Below are 17823 nucleotides of genomic sequence, written 5' to 3' on the forward strand. Positions count from 1 at the left end.
GGGAGATGGGCATGGAGTTTGCCGGCCCCTGCCAGCTGCACAGCCAGCAAATCCACTCCAAAACCTTTATGCCAGCCTGGACAGGGGCAGGGAGTGCAGCAGGGTAACTCACAGGGAGGAGGATTGTGCTCCTCCTCTGCCACAGCACCTGTTCATCTATTCCTCTCCCAGACACTTCTTTCACTTTTTTTATACCATGAGCACTTTTCTCAGCACAGGAAACTCTGTGTCATCCATGGTGTTTCTGTGGTCCCACTCATTACAGAGGGATCAGGCAGAATGGGTTGCTGTGAGGCTGCTGATCCGCCTTCCTTCTCCAGGTCCCGGCAGCTTTGCCTAGGCAGGGGCTATTTTATAACTGCACAGACATGCCTGTCGGAGCTGAGCTGCCCACAGCCCCCAGCACAGGCAGCTTCATTGCCCCTCTCCCCCAGCAATGCCCGTCGAGGCAGCATCACCCACCCTGCTGCAGAGCAGAGCCCTGCAAGGCCACCTCGAGAGACCGTCTGGGATCCTGCAGTGTCACTCATAAAACGACATTGCAGAAGAAGAGAGGAGGGCTCAGTGTTTGCCGGTGGGAATAGGTGCGCTGCAGGAGGGCGCACATGGGCTTGCAAGTTGAAAGTGGGGAGGAGGTGAGCAACTGGCTGGAGCAAGAGAGCAAAGGGCCCTTCATCCCACTGCCCCTTTCCACTGCTCTCCCTTGGGCCCTCTCTGATCTCTTACCTCCTGCAAACTGCTTTTCAAATTTTTGATCTCTTGTGCGGGGAGAGGAGGGCAGTATGGAGGGAGAGAGCAATGTAAGTTACAAAGGCAAGAGAAGGACATGCTGAAAAGGCTGCTGAGAGTGTTCTCTGCTTGGAAAGCTGTTTTGGCATCTCAGCTGTTTCAAAAGGGCTTCTTGTTCAGTTTATGGGAGATGCCAAGCAGGAGAGAGGTCAAACGCTCCCGGCTTGGCTGCGGGGTAGCATTGGTGCAGCGCTGGCTGGGGAAGCAGCTGACAGACAGGGTGTCAGGGAGGGAGGACTTCCAGCAGATCTGTGAGGACAGTCAGATTCAGGGCATCATGCTTGCAGAATTGTGCCCTTGGGCAAATTCTGGGTGGTGGGAAGAGGAGTGCAGGATGGAGGGAGTGCTTTCTGGGGCACAGCCTAGCCCTGGAGCTAGCAAACCCCGGTCTGCCTGGCATCATCTGAAGTTTTGTGAAACTGGGGCTGGCCCAGTGTTTAGGAGGCTATTGTGCTGACAGGTTTTCCAAGACAGGAAGCTAAGGAGAGGAGGCAGCCCTGTGACTTGCTTCTGGGGTCAGGGCAGGAACAGTTTCAACAGGACTCAGAAGCAGCCCCAGGTACCCCAACCAGGTTGCTCCCTCCCTTCCTTTGGAGCATAAATCTGCAACTCCCTTGGGAAGCATCCCCAGATGTCACCAAGTGTGCTGTGGGTACCACAGCCCATCACTGGGAGACGGCTGTGGGAATTTGCCAGGGGAAAAATGCTTTCATCCAACCACTATGCCCAAGGGGCATGGAAACCAGACATGGTAACAGGAAGCCTCTCTTTCTCTGTTCTTCTTTAGGCATGAATTAGCCTTTTGGATCTTTTTCAAAGCAGCGGAAAGTTGGTGGGCAGCAGCACATGTGATAGGATGTGCTGGGCAGGGCGACCTGTGCCCAAGGGTGCTGCTCTATGTCACACAGCGCTGGGCTTGGTACCTGCTTTAAAGATGGCTGCTCTGGGCCAAGGCATGAGGGAGCCAAGCAGGACACCTGCCTAAAACACTGCCAGCCTTTCAGTGCCTGACAATATCCCGATGTCCTTGCAGCCTTGCCTAAGGGTGGGTGGATGTACCTGAGAAGTGAAGCGTGACTTGGGGAGGACTGGGACCAGAGGCAGGGTGTCCAGCAAGCCCTGTTCCCAGACAGGGGAATGCACTCACCTGGGCATAGTTCTCAGCACGGGTGAGCAGGGGCAGCTCATAGGCGGTGGAGAAGTGGGTCCGGACCTGCTGCATCTGACCGAACCGCTCCCGCTTGCGCCATTTCGCTCGCCGGTTCTGAAACCACACCTGGGGAGAGGCAACAGCAGGGCTGTGAGCAAGGGGAGCCTGGTAGGGATGAGCTGTTTCCAGGAGAGGGGCAGAAACTGTGGGATGGAGGGCAGGACAGCAGCGTAGGGAGGGCATGGTGTAAATGTACCAAGTGGCTGGTAGCCCGGCAGCCCTGAGGAGCCCACCAGAGGGCAAGGCCTCACCAGGTGGGTGGTTTTGTATGGCGTGGAGATGGGCACTGCTCCATCTGTGGAGTGCTCTGCAGGGGAGACACAGTCCTTCCCTGCTTCTCTTGAGGGTCTGGGGCCAACCTGTGCTGCTGGAAAGGGTGCACTCCAAGCGAAAGGGGATGCCCATCTTCTGGTGCGCTGCCTCTCTGGGGACATTCCCAGCTTCTGCCTCCCACAGCCTGATTTTCCCTGGGATAGCCCATCTTCCTCTCACCCCTAGATCTGTGTTACCCAGGCTCTGCCTGGAGCTCTCCCACTGTCAGCCAGTCTCAGACAAGGCATGTGAATACATCCATGTGTGCTGCTGCCAGGCTGGAAACAGCAGTGACGGGGCTTTCCCCAAGCCTAATCCTGGCTATGATGATGCCATTGATGGCAGCTTGCATTTCTCACCAAGCTCTCTCATTTCTCTTAACCGCAACAAGAAATAAAAAGCTGGACACCCCTTCCCTCCTTAGCTGCAGGAAAGGACAGGTGCCCTTCTACAGCATCCTTTGCTTTACACTGAGTATTCTTTGCAGGGTTTGCAACTCTTTGCTTCACCAGGCTGCTCAAATCCCTTCAAGGCAAAGACCAAAACTCTGTTTCTGCTCTTATTTTTACTGGCTTGACATCAGTGTGGATTATTGCACTGTTGTCAGCACCATTGCTCCTGATTTGCATCAGCGTAAGAGAGATCAGAGCCTGGCCCAGTGTCTTCAAAGCCTCTTGGAGCTCGTGAGTCAGGGAAACACATCAATCAAGAGCTGCTTTGAAGGCACTGAGAGATGAGGGCGATCACCAGGGGCTGGGTTGTGCAGGTCACGCCAGTGCATGAAAGGAGCAGTCCTAGAGGCTCTCGGCTCTGCTTCGAGTTTTACACGGTGACTTGCGGTGGGGGGCAGAGGGGGTACTGCTGACAAGCAGCTTGGCCCTTCCCACGCCTGGCCGTGGGGCAGCTTCGCTGCTTGCGAGGCACCCAGGGGAAGCAGATGCCAGGTAGGAAGCTCGTGTCTTTGGATGACAGCAGGGCAAGCTAGGTGCTTGGCACAGGTGGGATGGCAGGACAACTTTTGCAGGGGCAGGAGAGCCATGGCACCTGTAGCCTGAATCAGTGCAGTTAGAAGCTGCTACTGGGAGAGATAAGGGGCCTGGGTTTCTGGTCTGAGCTGACCTTCCTGCTTGTGCTGGAAGAGTTGTTTCAGGCTCTCCTGCTTCAGTTTCCACCTTCCACCATGTAGGCAGCCTGGTGCTGGTCTCTCACAGCCAGGCCTGTGGTATGAGTAGGCAGCTGAGGGTCTGGCCGTGCACTGTGGTCTGCTTGGGGCAGGGAGCCAATAATGCAGCTGCCAGGCATGTGCTCCCCATGGGGGCTGTGGATAGCATAGGATTTAGTGCCCTGCCCCACAGCCATGGCAATGCCACTGGCATGGGCCATCCACAAGCTGGCCAGAGTAGCCATATCCAAAGCAGCAACCTGCTATCAACCCCCTACCCCAAATCAAAAACCCTGTGAGTGTTTTCAGTAGGTGCAAAAAGCATCAGCAGAAATGTCCTAACATTATCCCAGCTGGGCACACGCTGCACATGCAGAGCGTCCTACTGGAGCAGGTTTGATGCCTCAGGCATCTCTCTGTTTTTCTTCTACCTCTTCTTGGCACAACCACTCCAGCCCAGCTGCAGGCCAGTCCCAGGGCTGGCTTGGATCATGCTGCTTTGATCTGCAGATTCAAAGTTAGCGGTGGTGACCCGGTTCCTCCTCAGGCGGAGGAGGCCCCGCTGTGCACAGAGGGGTGGAGAACAGGTAGGGAGCAGAGTGCAGAGTGCTGGCTGTGCACGAGGCCGGGATGAACATATGCCAGGCATACGCGGCCCTTCCCTGTGTGGTGAAGGCACCGGCAGCCTTGCCCGCCTGAGCATCCTGCCTGAGCAGCGCGCCTGAGCTCAGGCCCCCCCAGCAGTGTGTGGCTCTGCAGTGTGACCTCCAAAGCCATCAGTGCAGGGTCTGTGCCCTCGGTTTCCCAGGACAGCACAAGAGCTGCCTTGACAGAGCAGAGTGACGTCTCGGCCTCTGCTCTAACACATTTATGCATTGGATTGAATAGAGCAAAGTGGCTTAAACTGGCAGTTCCCAAATTGCCATGTGGCTGGTGGGCTGGGAGGATGTGGCAAGTCATTGCATTAGACTGAAGAAGAAGAGTGTCTTCAGTCCAGTTGTTGGTGTTACAGGCACCAGAGACACTCCGAGAGCTGACGGTGAGCTCTGAAGCACTTGTGGCAAGGTTTGGACCACTTTTTAAAGTTCTCCTTCCTCCTCTGGTCCAAATCCTTATTGGCTGCTTGGTATCTTGCAGTTGGGTTTCTCCAGACCTCCACAGTGCTCCCAGGAAAACAAGACAGGCATGGCAATGTATAATGTGAAAATGTCAGCAAAAAACCCCAACTAATCCTCAGTATTTCCACAGTCTTAGAAGACACCTGCTTTTAAAAAGCAAATCTAAACCCAAACAGAAGTTCATTTTCCTTTCATTGCCTGTCACTCCTTGTCAAGAGCGGCTGTTGTGGGGTGGGGATGTGACAGCGGAGGTTGCAGTGGCTGGTGCAGCATGTCCTCTGGGGTCAGGGTGGATACTTCGTGCAGGGGCCAGCACTCGCTGTGGGCTGAATCTCAGTGTTAACAATTAGAGTGGGAGTGTACGGTAATGTCACCTATCTGACTCCTGCAGCCAATGCTTTGGTAAGCCCCGATGTACCAAGTCAGCCCTGTAAAAATCTACAGAGCAGAGACAGTTTCATGTCTCCATAAACATTCAGGTGGTACCTAAACCCATATGCATACATAGCCGATGTGCTGTTGGGGGTGGAGAAGCCAGAAGTGGCCTGAGACAAAGCAAGGAGGCTCCTGCTCACTCTCTCGCTTACCCTTGCATCCAGTGGGCACTGCCAGTCTGCCCCTGCCACCAAGCCCCATGTGCCCTGCACAGCGCACAGGTGGATGGCTCAGCTGGGACCTCAGCCAGGCCACTGACAATGTCTGGAGAGTTGGGGGCTGCATCACTCATTTGTCCTTCCTGTAAGCTAAAGAATAATGTGTTTTCCCCCCTCTCCTATCCCCAGCATGGCAGTGGTGGGTGAGGCTGACCTCTGCACATGTGTAGTGGTGGGCTGGTGGCAGCTGTGGGGTTGTGCTTATGCCCTGTGCTCAACACCCCTGCTCTGATGCAAGTAAGAGCTGCCCACCACATTCAAGCCTCTTGTGCTTTTGCTCTCTTCTGGCAGCCTCACAGCATTCGTTCTCCCCATTGCTGTCCTCTCGCCCTGCTACCCTCCTCCCTCTGCTCTGCCTCCATCTGTCTGTGTTCAGGACGCCATCCCTCTGTGAAAGGCCAGGCCATCTCCCCTCTTGCCAGAGATGGCCACCAGCCCTTTGCTTTTCAGACTGCAAGAACAGAGCCAGAATTCATCTTTGAGTGCTGAAACTGGACACCATTTTATCAGTGGCCTGGAATGGGAAATTGGAGCCTGGGATGAGAGAATTGAATAACTTGAGCTTGTTTTCATTTCATGTTTAATTTCCTGCAGGCTTAGCTCAGTCTTTCCGCTCCTTCCACCAGCCTCCCAGGGTTTTATGGGGGAAAAGGGATCAAGATATATTACTTCTTGCTTTGCTTTGCTTTTTTTCTTTTCTTTTTTTTCCAAGGCGGTGATTTTGCTACAGCAGAGTTTGACGTTTTCCTCTCACTTTCAAGCCCCCGCCGCATCACAGGGTCACCACCAAAAACATTTCATTAACAGTCCCAGCAATCATAAGGCAGGCTCTGATGGGGACTGGCTGAGGGGTTTTGTTCCCTGGCTGTGAAGCCTCCTTCCAGCCCCATCCCTTTCTTCTCTCCCAGAGAGCAGTCCAGGAGGCAGATACTGATAACCCAAGAGAGATAAGCAGCCAGGGCCAGGCTGGCACAGGCTTGGGATGTGCCTGTGTGTGTGTTTCTATGCAAGAGGAAGGAATCATGTGTGAATACACGTCTACCTTGTTTTTCTACTGCTACTGCCTCAGACATCTGCTGCAGACCTGGATGAGCTGGAAGAAGCTCAAGCAGTTGCTGACACCAAGCAGAAGTTCTTTCTGGGGCTCTGCAGCCACAGACATGGAAGAGGAGAAGAAAGAAAGGGGATATACGCTGTGTAGGACCTACATGAACACAGCACCCCTGTGCACCCTTGCAGGTTTGTGGCTGAGCCATAGCAGCCTCTTCCTGGCTGTGTGGCTCTGCCTCTTCACAGGGCTTATGCATGGCTCCCACTTTGGAAAACAGGGATGTGCAGTAACTTAATAGTACATGGAATCAAGGGGCAAGGTTGTGGGGGTTAGACAAGAAAATGTTGCATTGCATCACAGGGGGAATTAGCTTTGACAGTGTCAGACACCAGTACAGATGGCTGGAAACTGGGGCAGGCAGGAAACTGGAGCAGGAGAGGGGCCAGGCCATGGAATGCCACTGCTTCACAGACTGCATGGTCCACCCCATGTATGCTGCTGGCATGGGCTCTTCTCCAGGCACCGAGAACTCCGGCAGCTACTTCACTAATGTAGCGTGAGCTTGGGAAAGGGATGGAAAAATCAGAGCTGCCGCTTGCCTGTCTGGGCTCCACATCTGCTCCTGCCTGCAGTGCAGCTGGTTGTGTTCCCCAGGAAACCAAGCCTGGCCAGAGGGGATGACCTCCAGCCAAAAGCTGTGGGAGGGAGCATCACACCTTAAACCTGCTGTGTGCCCCACCTTTCTGCCACCTTGCTTTTCTTAGTTCAGCCTTGCAGGCAGCTGAAACTGACCTCCAAGAAATCATTCCAGGGAAGGATTATCCCTTAGATGACCATATTTTTCTTGGGAGAGGGACTACTGTGCTTCCCTCAAAGCCCATGGGGATGCAGTAAGCATGTGCCCAAACCCCCCGCAGCAGCTTACTGCTTACATGGCAGAGGGTGTCTGAGTACCTGGCAGCTATTTGGCTTGCAGGGGAAAAGTAGTGAGGGGCTTGCAGCTAATTTGTGATTTCCACCCTGTAGCCCTTGGTTCTTGGTCCTTGCAGCAGGTGTTTGCTTTGCCATCAGTCTCCTGAGCTGCAGCCCCATGCCGGTACCCACTCTTGGGATGTGAGCTAATGGCCCTTGATGCCACACTGCTGGTGTTGGAAGACCTCCACAGAGCAGAACCGCCCCGGAGTTGGGAGACAAAAGTCAAGCCTAAACAAGCTGTAGCACAACCCAGAGCTGGAGACAGGCACTAGGGTGATTCGCTAGGGCTTTGATTCCAAAAGCCTCCCTCACGGGAAGCACGGCCCTATGCCATCAGCAGAAGAGCCCTGTGCCACCTCAGACTGCACTTCCGCACCTCCTCGGGGCTGCCACTGCCATGCCAGGGCTAAGCAGCTCGCTAGCCAGCAGCCCCAGGCCCCTGGGAACAGGTGTGAGAGCCCCTGAGCCTGGCAGCCAGCACCCACTGCACTGGGCACAAGGCTGCTGGTTCTCGCTCTCTAGTGACAGGAGTCTGCATTGCTACCGACAGCACGGCAGTCCTTCATCGCTGGCCATGGCCCAAGTCACCGGGTCCTTCCCGGCAGAGCCGGGGAATGACTGAAATGCAAGTGCTTGCCCCTTTCACCAAGGGCTAAGTGCTCGAGCAGCCAGGCCACTTAGACTAGCCCTTCAGCTGCTCTGTTACATGAACCCTGTCATCACCATCCCGAGTGAGAGGTGTGCACTGGCAGTTGCAAGAGCAGGGAGGCTGTTCTTGGCTCCCTGTGGCAACAGGCAGTAGGCACACTTATCTCAGAGCAAGCTGAAGCCCGTCTTTGCCAAATATTCTCCTGGCTACCTAGGGAGTTGCTTCTGCCCTCAGCTGAAGTGTCATCCAGTGGTAAAGTGGGGAAAAACCCCAAAATGAAGGGTCATGTGTAAGGAACTTGTAGATTGCATCTGCCTCACCTACCCTGGCTCTGATGGCCAGCCGTGCACACTGCCTGGGACGACACAGTAGCTGCAAACCCTGGCTCAGAAGCGAGCAGGAGGAGCTCACCACCCTCCAGCACCTCATTCTCATTCCTGAGCAAAAGGAATTTCATGCACAGTGCAGCCAGTAACCCGATGCTATGCCTGGCCTCCCAGGAGACCCCATTAGCACTTGTGGTGTGTTCCTGGGAAATCAAGAGCTTTGTCCAGTGGCACAAGTAAAGAGCTGATATTTGTAGCACTGCCTTGCTCTGCCCATGCTGCCGTACTCAGCATGCTATGCTCAGGACCAATGGGAATTGCACTGCTGCCTGCTGAAACGTAGCCATGGCCAGCCTGAAGAGAAACAGCTGTGGGGAAGAAGAACACACCAGCCCTGCAAACCCATTTAGGCAAGCAGACAAGAAAAATCCTGCTTCTGGTTGAATCCAGAAGTAAATGCACAAACGGAAATGGACTTAAGCATGGATGTGGGCCTTATTTGTGACAACTACTTGTAAAGGTTAAAGCAGAGGCTGCCTGGGAGCTGAGAATATTCCTGGTACAAGAGAGAATCAGGTGTCTCCATGGGCCAATTATTCTTGATGCTAATGCAGGTTCTGGGGGTGGTGAGCTGCCAAATGCCTGCAGACGGAAGCCACAGGATTAGCTGTGCTGGAGAAAGAGCTGGCCACCAAGGCGTGAGCTGTGGATGTCTGCTTCATGCAGTGATGCTCCTTTTTGAACATGCTTCTGAGCCCTGACAGGCCTCCTGTTTAACCTTGACTCAGGAAAAAGCAGTAGTCAGAGAATCATTCCCTTCTCTGAAGTGGATTTCGGCTCTGCTGGCCCCCCAGGTTAGTTCAAGGGAGCTAGTTCATGAGAGCTGGCCCCTGTGTGCGTGGAGGTGATTGAGACTCTCAACAGTGTGGCTGTTTGACTCTCCTGCTCCTCCCAAGATGGTGGGTGCACCTTTTGCCTCTAGATCTCCAGCTTTCATGCAGCCTCAGCGCCTGCCAAGCAGGCAACACAAGCTGCCTCTGTTGTATCGCCTCATGGTCTCTGGTACTGAACTCCCGATCACCTCTGCATCCTCATCTGCCAGAACAAGCCCATCCTGTGGAAAAGCTTGCTCCTGCTCATGCTAATGAACCTGTGTTCCCTGCAAGTCTCCTGAAGAGAGCAGGTTTTGTGCAAGCTTTGTTCAGGGTGGCGGTGAGGCTTACCCGCCTGCTGTCCCGTTAGCTCAAGGGCAAGAGGTGTCTATTTGAACATTGAATTGCAGGACACCAGGCCGAATAAAGGAGCTGACACTAGTGCCAGATGTGGATGTACCTCCTTGTCCTTTCCCTGGGCCACAGGCTCTGATTAGGGCTTGGCTGCCTGCACCTTATGGTGGGGCTGCAAGGGAACCTTGGAGGTTTTCTGTGACTCATCCACCCCTCACCCAGCCCCAGGCTTTCCCCCCATACCTGTACACGAGCCTCGGTGAGGTCTGTCCTCATGGCTAGCTGCTCCCTGGCATAGACATCGGGATAGTGGGTCTTCTGGAAGACCTTCTCCAGCTCCTCCAGCTGGTAACTTGTGAAGGTGGTGCGGTTCCTCCGCTTTTTGCCCTTGTTGCTCTCTGAGTCGGCCTTGTCCATGGGGCTGGGGAGGTCTGTGCTGGCCCTGTCCTGGGGCACTTTCACCCCGGCCTCCTTCACGCTGAGGTAGCTGCTGTCCATTGCTGAAGGGTCGGAGCTTGGCTGCAAGTCAGGCTCTCCCAAACTGCTTTCCTTACCTGTTTGGGTGGGAGGTAAGGGAGGGAAGAGGGGGGCAGGTTTGACCAGGGGTAGGGGGCAGGGAGACAGAGGAGGAAACAGATGTAAATCTTTTGACCAATTTTGCCCAGCACAGATGGGCAAGCTCTCTCAGCTCCTGCTCCCTCTCAGAGACTCAGGTGGGAGGATGAGCCCTGCACACTCACGTGCACACACCCCAGCAAGGCCCTCCTTCAACCTCCCAACAGCCACATCAGAACTGAACATCATGGAGCACTACATTCCTTGGTCCTGGCCACAGGAAAGGTCTCTGAGAGGTACCCATCTGCTCCCTGCACCATGCAGGTCCCCTGTCACCAGCCCATCTGTGCTCCCCTGCTGAATTACAGCGAGTAGAAAACCGGGAGTACGCAGCAGCCACATGTGGTGCTCGGTGGGGTCTGTTTTCTGCTCCTGCATCCTCAGGCAGTGGTGGTGTGTCAGCAGAGGTGCTCCTGGCTGACACCCCCAGTTGCCCCCACAGCCTTCTGCCAGGACTTGCCCTGCTTTTGGCAAGGAGGCCGTGAACGGGGCTCAGTGCCGTGGAAAAGGACAGTATGAGACACCTGCGGGAGCAGCACCCCCTGCTTGCAGGGCAGAGGGAAATGAGAGGAGTGTGACAGCAGTCTGGGGGGCTGTTCCTGCCTGACTGCCCTCAATAATCAGTAATTAATGAGATGTGACAGATGAGAGCAGTATGGCAATGCAGGAGGAGGAGGTTTCAACCACTGAACCAGTGAACTGGTTCCTTTCTGAGGCTTAGCAGCTACAGTAAAACCACCTTTGAGCTTTGTCACGGGGCAGATGCCTCCTCAGGCGCAGGCACTATGTGTGTCCTCTCCTGCACACCTCCTGCCTCCAGTGACAGTGGTGTCCCCTTCATTAGCAAGAGTGATGCTATGCCATGGGGACCCATGGCTCTCCCTTATCTGATGCCACTGCTCTGCATTTCTGTCACCAGGAGAGAAAAAGAGGGATTTGTGTGAGCAACTGGCCACCTGGCATATAGTGCACAACCAAGTGTCACACCTGGACACATTTCTGGCTGGGATCTTTGGGCAAAAAGCATGGTAGCCCTACTGCAGGTTTTAACCTTGAGCCACCATGCTCAGTTCCTAAATGTGTGGGAAGTGGCACTGTGGTATTTTCTATCCATGCTCTCCTTACCAAGCCAAAGGCACATCAAGTGTCTCATCTTTTTTTGAAATTTCACATTAGTCTATTTTCAAATGTTACCAGGCCAGGATCAGTCCTTCTGGGAAACAGCTGCACCATTTAGTGATGTCCCTGCTGGGAGCTTTTCCCTGGCAATGTCATAGCCAGGGTCATTAATGCCAGCTTAGGCATCTTAGCCCATGTCTTTGGCAACAGCCATTTTTTCCAGCACTCATCTCTTGTTACAAAATCCTTCCGCTAATTTGCTGTATATTTACAGTTTAGCCCTTCTGTGAACAGCTCTGTCACATCTTCACAGCCAAAAGCCCATGAAAGGGCTTGTGAGAAGCTGTACTGTGTACAAGCCCTTGCCCACCTCTCACTCTTGCAGCTGAAAGGCTGCACTGAGGTGACTGGGATGAAACTAGAAGGATGAAATGTAGCTGTCACCCTCAGGCACGAGGCCCAGATTTAAGCTTGGGGAGATGAGCTATGAAAGGGATTTGAGAAGAGAATTGCCCAGGTGGTACAGAGGGCTTGTAGGCAGACCTTGGCTGAAGGCAGTGGAGTTACCTGCCACTTTCTCCCTACTGTGAATTCAGATTTATTGCTTTCTCTAATATTGTTCCCTCTGACTTTTGAGGAGCTCCCTGTAAAGCTTACCAAAGCTTGATGTTGTCTATCTCAGCTCTCTTTACTTTGATCCTTGGGAACATTTTGGCAAAACTTATGCTCCCTGGGTTCCAGGACCAGTGTCTAGGCCAGTGACTGACACACTTCCTCCTCTTTGAACCTGCCTTCTCCAACCAGCTGACTTCTGGGGGATGCAGGTGGAAAGACCTGTCCAGAATGGGCTGGGACAGGGTCCTGTCCCACAGCCTTGGCAAATCATATGCTACGGACATGATATTTATAGTTTTCACAACTGAAAATAAAGCAGTTCCAGAAAGTCTGCAGCAATGGACTACCACCTATGAGAGTCAGTAGAGACAGAGGAATAAATAAAGCATTCCAAGAGGTTGAGTTTTTTTCCCTTTCTCTCTTTCTTTTATTATTTATGATGTCAGGAAGCTCAGTACATTTTCCCCCACGGCTTTGTGCTGGCTGCCTCCCTAACTCCCAAGCCCCCTGCAGCTCCAGCAGCAGCAAACACAAGACCTGACGCCTTTCCTTGGGAATTCCTCTGCTGTTTTTTATCTGCTTGTGGAGCTCAGCTATCTGGGGAATGGTCTGTGCAAACATACACACACACACACTCACACACACACACTCAGCTATCTGGGGAATGGTCTGTGCAAACACACACACACACACACACACACACACACAGAGAGAGAGAGAGAGAGAACAGCTCAGTGTCTGTTCTAGTTTCATTGACAGCATAGCTCGAACTGCAGCTGAGAGCTGGGCCCCGGACTTTCAGCAGTGATGAGTTATCTCCATCACAAACTACCAGCCCCAAGGAGCAAGGACTGTCCCTGCTGCACACACAGTGGGTGTTCCCATGCCTGCTCTGCCAGGCCAGAGCCCTCCTTGCAGCTCAGCCATGCTGCTCTCGTGCTCCTGCACTGCAGCAGACATGGGCTTCTTCACCTCTAGCCCCTGAGGGCCCTGGTAGGGATGAGCTGTTTCCAGGAGAGGGGCAGAAACTGTGGGATGGAGGGCAGGACAGCAGCGTAGGGAGGGCATGGTGTAAATGTACCCTCAGCTGAGCATCCCAAGAAGTAACTCTCAATCCCTAGAATTGAGACCTCAAAACAGTCCCTGACCTCAAAACAGTCACGCTAAGTGCTGAAGTGAAACAAATTGCATACATCTGCATATGGATATGCCCAGACTTCCTGTAACTGGAGATGGCCTCAAAGTTTCAGTGGGGTGTCTGTTTCTAATCAAACCTAGAGAGACCTTGAGTTACATATTGTGAAGATCTCCATGACAAGGAGTTAATGTGAGCACCACTGCACCCTTACAAGCCCGACAGGACCATTTGGTGCCTCCTCCACTGCTTGCCAATCCATCCTTGCCCTCGTAGCAGTAGAAGGAGGATATTTTCTGGCTTCCCACAATTATACCCTGCTCTTGTAGTGCCTTGGCTGCCTGCTAGGCCATCAGCACTCCCAAGACCTTCCCTGAGTCATCCTGTGTCAGCTGCCAAGGGGCAGGGACAGTCCAGGATAACTGGGCATGTGAGCCCCAAGCATCTTGCAGCTCCTTTTGGGCAAGAGGGATGCCTGTGTTCTCACTTCTTCTGCAGGGGATGTGCCTTTCAAATCTCCCCACATCTGTCCTGGGAACCCTACGGAGGAGAAAGGGGGTGCAAGAGACACAAGACCATGTTCACATGTGACTATGAGGTAAGGTGCTGAGACAGCCGGGCATTGCGCTGCTCTGCTGACAAGCTCCTGGAGGGAACAGTCATCTTTATTGTGCTGTCAGAATGCTTGGATCCACAACCTGTATCCGTTTTGTTTCTCAGGTGTGCTATTTTGGGAGGCTAAAGTAAAATCTTCACAGCATACAATCTTATCCATGGAATTTAATTTAGAGCGAAATCAGCTTAGTGCATCCACAGGGCAATGGAGAGTGGGACATTTCCAGCACACAGCTTTGGGCCCAGCTTGAAATGGTGGGTCTGCTTTGCGCAGCACATGCGTGACAAGCCACAGCTCCTGCACGATAGGCTCCCTCACACAGGTGCCGTGATGGCAGCCCCACAGCCCATAAGGCTGCATGACAGCTACAGGGCCAACACAACCCAGGGACACAGCCAGCACAGGAGAGTTTCCCCTGGGCTCCAGGCAAAGAAGCCTGCTGGATCTTGACCCTGCTAATGTACTGCTCCGGCAGCAACTTGTCCAAGCTATTACAGCCTCAGTGAAGAGCTGATGCTACCCCAGTCCTGAGATGCTTCAGGAACAGCCTGGAACACCTACTGGCTTGTGGCAGCTCACAGAGGCTGGCTGTCTGTGGACAGCCCATGCTCAAAGAGCATGGCATGGGTGGCATGGGGCTGCACCAGGCTGCCCCTCTGCTCCCACACTAAATGACATAGGGGCCTACTGCCTTCCTGTCCAAGTGTGGGCACAGCAGTGTTCCCCCCTGCCTACACCCAAATTCTATGGCCTACAATGCTGGCTACTTCCTGCTGCCTCTCCCTGCCTGCACAGGTGTGGTCTGACTCTTCATAGCAATGATGCTTTTAAAAAAAAAGCTCTTAATGTTATTCTTTCAACTCTTGCTTAAATACCAGTGTTAAAATTTTGCCTAGATAGGATTCAGGCAGTGTATTTTACACTTCTTACCAAGGCAGATTTGCACCACAGCCCAGCCAGCGCACCTCAAGGACTTTGCCAGCCATAGGAACCTTATCCGACTCTTGTGATCTTGCCTTAACACATGCTGAAATCATTATACTTGTTTCTAAGCTGTCTGTTCAGTCTTCTGTCTCCTATCTGTCATTAAAGTCTAGAAGTCAGCACAAGGCTATTATTTAAAAAACATCCACATTTTGGGTTCTATTAGAAAAAACAAAGTGACTGGATTTTAGACATAAAAAGACCCAAATATTTAGGTTTATTTCTGTTCAGGGAGTCTGTGCTCTTGCAGTCTGCACATGTAGAGAAGATTTTAACACTTTTTTAGTTGTATGTGGCATCAGTGATTTTATTAGCAATGATCAGATGCTTAATCATACTTTCACTCTTGGGCCTAACTGAGGTGTAAAACTGGGCAGCATTCATCTCTTAAATGCAGGTGGTAGAATTCTACACAGGACACAAACCATTGGCTTCATTCTGGAAGCTGCAGTTACCCTTTGCTGCTAAGCAGAAACTGGCTGGAGCATCTCCATTTCAACTCTGGATAAGGATGAGTACATGGCCTGCCCATCCCTCCCAGCCAGGGACCTCATTTGGTTGATTGTGCAGAACCTGAAGAAAGGCTGAATATGGTCTGTGCTGTTCCTCTGCTCATGGTACAGCATTACTGACTTCCCATAGTGCTCTGGAGATCACTGCATGGATGTTCTTGTCTGCAGGGACACCATCCATCTCTGCTGACCTTGTCAAAGCTGCTGGCACTGCTGCTCTGCTGCCTGCAGCCTCCTGAGGCTCTACAGAGCAGGGGGCACACACTGAGTGGCTACTCATGGTGAAACTCAATGTAAAAATAGCTGTGAAATACCTGATCACCTTGGGGAGCTAATTACAGACAGAGCAAAGTCCTACAGAAAAGTCTACTTGTAGAAAAATGAAAGGAGGAAAGGAGTGTTTCTTTCTACTGTGCTCCTCCTGACCACACCTAGGGCCCCCTCTTTGGGAAGAGACTTGTTTTTCTCATCAGAGCATACACCAGGAACAGGCCTGGAGCAGAAAGGTCTGAAAAACCTTCTGCTCCTGGAAAGCAGTCTGGGGATGATGCCAAGGGTGTCACACAGTGGGTCTATAGGCATTCTTTTGGTGGCCCTGAAGCCAGTGTATAACTTGAGTCACTGGCTCTACCTCCACTGTGTGCCTGGGAGATGTTGCAGTGGGAGTCAAATTCACTTCAGCCCTGGCTGCACTTAAGCCCTCTTGTTCCAGGCTGGCTAGTTCTCCTGGAGTAAATCACTGTATGAGTTTGGGGACAGACAGCTTCATAAACATTAACTCTAGTGCTGCTGAGAAGTTTACATCACAGCAAGCCTGGGGAATATGCAGTATTTATTTGGGAAAATTGCCGTTCCTCTCACTTTTATTCTGATCTAGCTCTTTTCCCCCAATACAAACATCTGTTTTTGAGGGCATGTGTTGCTTTATTGCCTGATTAGCTGGGTTCACACACCCTGTGGCTACTTGGGGAGAGCTCAGCATTGTCTGTACAAGTGCAACATGTGCTGCTTGCTCGTCTTTCATGTTTTTTAAAGGACGCTAACAAAACTGGCTGTTACATAAACAAATCAATTCTGAAAACTCGGCATAGAAGCTGTGGCTAGGGAAAAAGGCACAGCTCATTCCCCAAGTCCTTTTTCATGTGGCCCATTCATCTGAAAAGCAGGAAAGTGCTGACTAGCAAATTTTGAAGGCACAAAAATGCTTCTAGCAACCTGCTGCAATTGCAGTTGACTTTCTGGCTCCCAGACCATGATATAAGGAAAGAGAAGGAGCAAGAAAATGTACTGCCATTGTGTCCATAGAGAGAAAATCAAACTGCTCCATTGCATACCATGGCTTCCTCACTATTGAATGTGAAGGGAGATTATTGCTTATGCCAATATTCTGGAGTTGGGCATCTCAGTTCTCTCTGATTAGTCCATTAATTTCCCAGTGACATGGTTTTGTCCCCTCTGACACCTGAAGGTCTTCAGTGTTGTAGGGGGTGACAGAGTGCCTTGGGGATATGCCAGGACCAGCCACAAGATGACTTTTTAAGTGGCAGCAGAGGGAAGTGACGACCACCTCAGTGGCATCAGAGCCTCATTGGATCCCACACAGGCGTCCCCGGGCACAGGGCTGGGGGTGATCAGCTACAGGTTTGCAGCATGCCAGGCTATGTGCAAAGTTTGAAAGTATGACAGACAAGATGGGTCAGCTACTGCATTTTGAAATGTCTCATTTGCCATGACATTAGGCATGTCATAAACAGCTAGGAAAAATTGTGAGTTTCTGCTCTGTCCTATTGTGTGTCTGCTAAAACAGTGCATATGAACCAAAAGCCATCTAGAACCTCTGAATTGATATGTCCCCGATGTGTACCAGCTAAGGAAGATGGACAAGGCAGGCAAGGATGGGAAGGAGACTTGACAGGGCTTTCAGTTTCCTCTTGGCTCTGGTTTTGATACCTTTTGGGTAAGTAGTCTCCTCCTTCCCAAGCAGTCCCGCATTGCCTTGCTGTGACAGTGTTCGCCTGAGGATCTTGGTTTTTCCCAAGCTCCTCAGAATCAGATGTGAGCACCTAACTGCTCTGAAGGCTTGGCTCAACGCTGAATAGACAAAATATGTTATATCATTAAGAAAAAAAAAATCAGCATCACTGGTATTGGACAAAGTATTAAATGGTGTCATCTCAGTCATAGACTCATACCTGCACACGAGCTAATAACAGTTTATTGGGATTTCAGTCCAAGAGTCCACAGATCCCTGGGCAAGTGAAAGGCAGAACAGACAGGCCCCCAGTGCTGTTTGCTGAAGACTTTTGTTCTCCACAGACAGACACTGTAGGGTTTTGCACACCTTGATGCTCTGTCCCAAAGTGGGAATTCTGTTCTGCTCCTGTCTGAGCTGAGTTTTCCTGCCCAATTCACCTTGTCCATCTTACTCTGGGATCGTTCAGTTATCCCACTGGTGTGTTTTAGAAAAATCTAGATCCAGCAAGTTTGCTCCTCCCCTGCTTAGATGCTACCTCCAGCTCAGTTAGTGACAGTAGCATTTAAAGTAGCCAGGATTCAACCCCGCTCCCTGTGCTGCAGTCTTGTGAAGTCAGGCTCTGCACCTGGAGCAGGGAAAGGTAAGTGCTGGGGAGCTCTGGGGCTGACAGCAGGCAGTGCCACTCAGTGCCTGTGGTAGCACTGAGGGCTGCTCAGATGTGAGTGACAGATGAGGCTGATGGAGGGCTTAGGGATAAGCTCTCACTCTGAAAGGAAGAGCG

At 52.2% G+C, this 17823-nt stretch overlaps 1 protein-coding gene across 1 annotated transcript in view; it reads right to left on the bottom strand.

Annotated features, from left to right (window-relative positions):
• The window catches only part of ALX4 (ALX homeobox 4), a 39455-nt gene that overhangs the window by 5635 nt on the left and 15997 nt on the right, over positions 1–17823 (bottom strand). Inside the window, exons 2-3 of the mRNA XM_017742248.1 lie at positions 9715–10025; positions 1937–2065 (exon numbers count right to left, since the gene is read on the bottom strand). Of these exons, the coding sequence (XP_017597737.1) occupies positions 1937–2065; positions 9715–9969 (384 nt within the window). The 5' untranslated portion in view covers positions 9970–10025. The remainder of the gene's footprint in view (positions 1–1936; positions 2066–9714; positions 10026–17823) is intronic.

The sequence above is a fragment of the Corvus brachyrhynchos genome, unplaced genomic scaffold, assembly GCF_000691975.1.
Source record: "Corvus brachyrhynchos isolate BGI_N302 unplaced genomic scaffold, ASM69197v1 scaffold115, whole genome shotgun sequence".
Taxonomy (NCBI): domain Eukaryota; kingdom Metazoa; phylum Chordata; class Aves; order Passeriformes; family Corvidae; genus Corvus; species Corvus brachyrhynchos.